This window comes from Narcine bancroftii, chromosome 2 (genome assembly GCF_036971445.1).
Source record: "Narcine bancroftii isolate sNarBan1 chromosome 2, sNarBan1.hap1, whole genome shotgun sequence".
NCBI lineage: Eukaryota > Metazoa > Chordata > Chondrichthyes > Torpediniformes > Narcinidae > Narcine > Narcine bancroftii.
This window is the reverse complement of record NC_091470.1, coordinates 373,903,132-373,906,308: the sequence shown is the minus strand read 5'-3', so window position 1 is coordinate 373,906,308 and position 3,177 is coordinate 373,903,132. Positions and strand designations below refer to the sequence as shown.

Below are 3,177 nucleotides of genomic sequence, written 5' to 3'. Positions count from 1 at the left end.
AGGCTGAACTCGACAACCAAAAGGCAAGGGCCTCTCCAGATGCATGATACTGTTTCTTCCTTTCCCTACCCTTCTGGGCTACAGAGGCCAATCTTTTGCCAGAGGTACAGCCACTGATGCTTTCCCAGCCTGACTGCCCCCCCCACCAACATTTCTCAAGGAGGAGTACCTATTGTGAGGGCTACAGGCACAAGGGCCCTCTCTTATACCTGTCCCTTCCCTTTCCCTCTCCTAACCGTAACCCACTGACTCCTCCCATGGCCTTGGTGAGACCACCTGGCTATAACTCCTATCTACGACAGCCTCGCTCTCCCTGACCAGAGCAAGGTAATTGAGCTGCCTCTCCAGTTCCCTAACCCGGTCCCTGAAATGCTGCAGCTCAACACACTTAGTGCAGACGTGGACGTCTGGGAGGCCAGAAGACTCCAGGACCTCCCACATCTGACACTGAGAACAGCAAACTGCCCTCCTCCACATCCCATCTCTCTCTCACCCTCACCGTACAAAGAGAAAAAAACAAAAAGTTAATACGTGACAAATATGCAATCTTACCTTAATCCAGATACGCTCGACCTCAGATTCTGCTCGCCGAAGCTCTTGAGCCAAAGTCTCGAAGCCACACTCCCTCACTAGGCCGCTCCTCACCGGGCCGCTCCCTCACCGGGCCACTCCCTCACCGGGCCACTCCCCGCTGGGCCACTCCCTCACCAGGCCACTCCCCGCTGGGCTGTCCCTCAACGGGCCGCTCCCTCGCCGGGCCACTCCCTCACCGGGCTACTCCCCGCTGGGCTGTCCCTCACTAGGCCGCTCCTCACCGGGCCGCTCCCTCACCGGGCCACTCCCTCACCGGCCCACTCCCCACTGGGCTGTCCCTCACCGGGCAACTCCCCGCTGGGCCACTCCCTCACCGGACCACTCCCCACTGAGCCACTCCCTCGCCAGGCCAGTCCCTCACCGGACTGCTCCTCACCGGGCCACTCCCCGCTGGGCCGCTCCTCACCGGGCCGCTCCCTTGCCGGGCCACTCCCTCACTGGGCCACTCCCCGCTGGGCTGTCCCTCACCGGGCCGCTCCCTTGCCGGGCCACTCCCTCACGGGGCCACTCCCCACTGGGCTGTCCCTCACCGGGCCACTCCCTCACCGAGCCACTCCCCGATGGGCTACTCTCTCACCGGGCCACTCCCCACTGGGCTGTCCCTCACCGGGCCGCTCCCTCGCCGGGCCACTCCCTCACCTGGCCACTCCCCGCTGGGCTGTCCCTCACTGGGCCACTCCTCTGCCTTACCCTCCTTTTATTGGCCCTTGATCAATTAGCCCCATCACTCTCACCTTGCTCCTCCTGCTCCGAACACTGCCTGAACTCTGGTCGCCCCCTCCTCCAACTCGCTGCCTTTGTGCAAATTTAGACATTGCTAATGCAAAGTTTAGGGATAAATATGTAAAATGTATGTCTGGCCTTTCCAAAATGGCTGTACAAATACTGTGGGATCCCAGTGAGTGAACCAATTCAGGAAACTATTTTCTTCTTCCTTTTCTATACTTCAAATAACTATATATCTCATTTATATCTTTCATATAGTTTATATGCGAGGGGGTATAGGGAGGGAGGGAGGAACAGGAAGGTAAGGGTAAGGGCAGGCAGAATCCAGAGAGTAGTGGTGGATGATGCTTCTCAGAATGGAAGCTGTGACTTGTGGGGCCTCGAGGATCGGTGCCGGGACCACTGTTTGTCATCGATATCTATAAAGGTAAAGGTTCCATTGTGGTCACGTAATACTTCCTTTAGAATGTAACAGACAAGAAATTCTTTAACTTTGTCTAACATAACATAACATAACAATTACAGCACGGAAACAGGCCATTAGGCCCTTCTAGTCCGCACCGAACCAAACACCCCTTTCTAATCCCACCTCCCTGCACAATGCCCATAACCCTCCATCTTCTTCTCATCCATATACCTGTCCAACCTTTTCTTAAATAATACAATTGACTCTGCCGCCACTATTTCTCCCGGAAGATCATTCCACACGGCTACCACTCTCTGAGTAAAGAAGTTCCCCCTCATGTTACCTCTAAACCTCTGCCCCTTAACTCTTAACTCATGTCCTCTTGTTTTAATCTTTCCTCCTCTTAACGGAAATAGTCTATCCACATCCACTCTGTCTATCCCTTTCATAATCTTAAATACTTCTATCAAATCCCCTCTCAACCTTCTACGCTCCAAAGAATAAAGACCTAATCTGTCCAATCTCTCCCTAGACTCTAGATGCTTAAACCCAGGTAACATTCTGGTAAACCTTCTCTGCACTCTCTCCACTCTGTTTATATCCTTCCTACCATAAGGAAAACAGTTTGCAGATGACACTAAGACTGGAGGCATTGTGGACAGCGAGGAAGGTTTTCAAGATTCAGAATAAACAGGTTAGGACTTTGTACCCTGGAGTGTAGAAGAATGAGGGCTGATTTGATCGAGGTGTTTAAAACTATGAGGGGGACAGACAGAGTAAATGTAGGGATGCTTTTTCCATTGAGGGTGGCCTGTGGCCACTGGAATTGCAGTGGACATGACAAAATAATCACACCAGGCGTTTGTAGATTTACTCTTCATCACTCACGCAACCATTTAAAAGCCAGAATCACGTGCTCGATCATCGAGCACTGACGTCACATGGCCAGTTCGATGCCTTCTGGAAGTTGTATTACTGTCATAGCACCGCTACACGGTGCCACCCCACCCACCCCCCCCCCCCTCACCAGGGCCAGCAAAAAGGTTTGTCTGTCTTTTAGCTGGTCGACCTCTGTGACAGTGTGGGAAGACTTGTCCACGAGCTGGTTTAACTAACTGGCCCACTATAACATCCTGAAGGGCCTCGACAAGCAAATTCATGCAGCCATTCGGGCCTGGTTGTGGCCCTGGAAGGAGATATCTACGGCTTTTCTTCATTCAGAGGTGAAGGATGGTGGGTCACATCATTCACGGCTTCCATCCTCACGCAGAAGACGTTAGGGTTAGGGTTAGGGTTCATCCACTTCAGTTCTGTGAGACATAGTTGACCTACCAGAGTTTGCAAAGACCATCATATGGTTCAATCGGCCGGGGCAGATCATGGGTAACTCGGTGGGCACTGTGACTGAAGCTACAACTGCCTGGAGATCTGCACTTGCGGCCAACCTGGAC

The 3,177-nt window shown here is 53.1% G+C and overlaps 1 protein-coding gene across 1 annotated transcript; it reads left to right on the top strand.

Moving 5' to 3' along the window:
• The first annotated feature begins 257 nt into the window (after positions 1-257).
• On the top strand, positions 258-1,305 carry LOC138753142 (basic proline-rich protein-like). Its single transcript, XM_069915716.1, has 2 exons — positions 258-266; positions 634-1,305. The coding sequence occupies exons 1-2, from the start codon at positions 258-260 to the stop codon at positions 1,303-1,305; spliced, it is 681 nt and encodes a 226-aa protein (XP_069771817.1).
• The last annotated feature ends 1,872 nt before the right edge of the window (positions 1,306-3,177 follow it).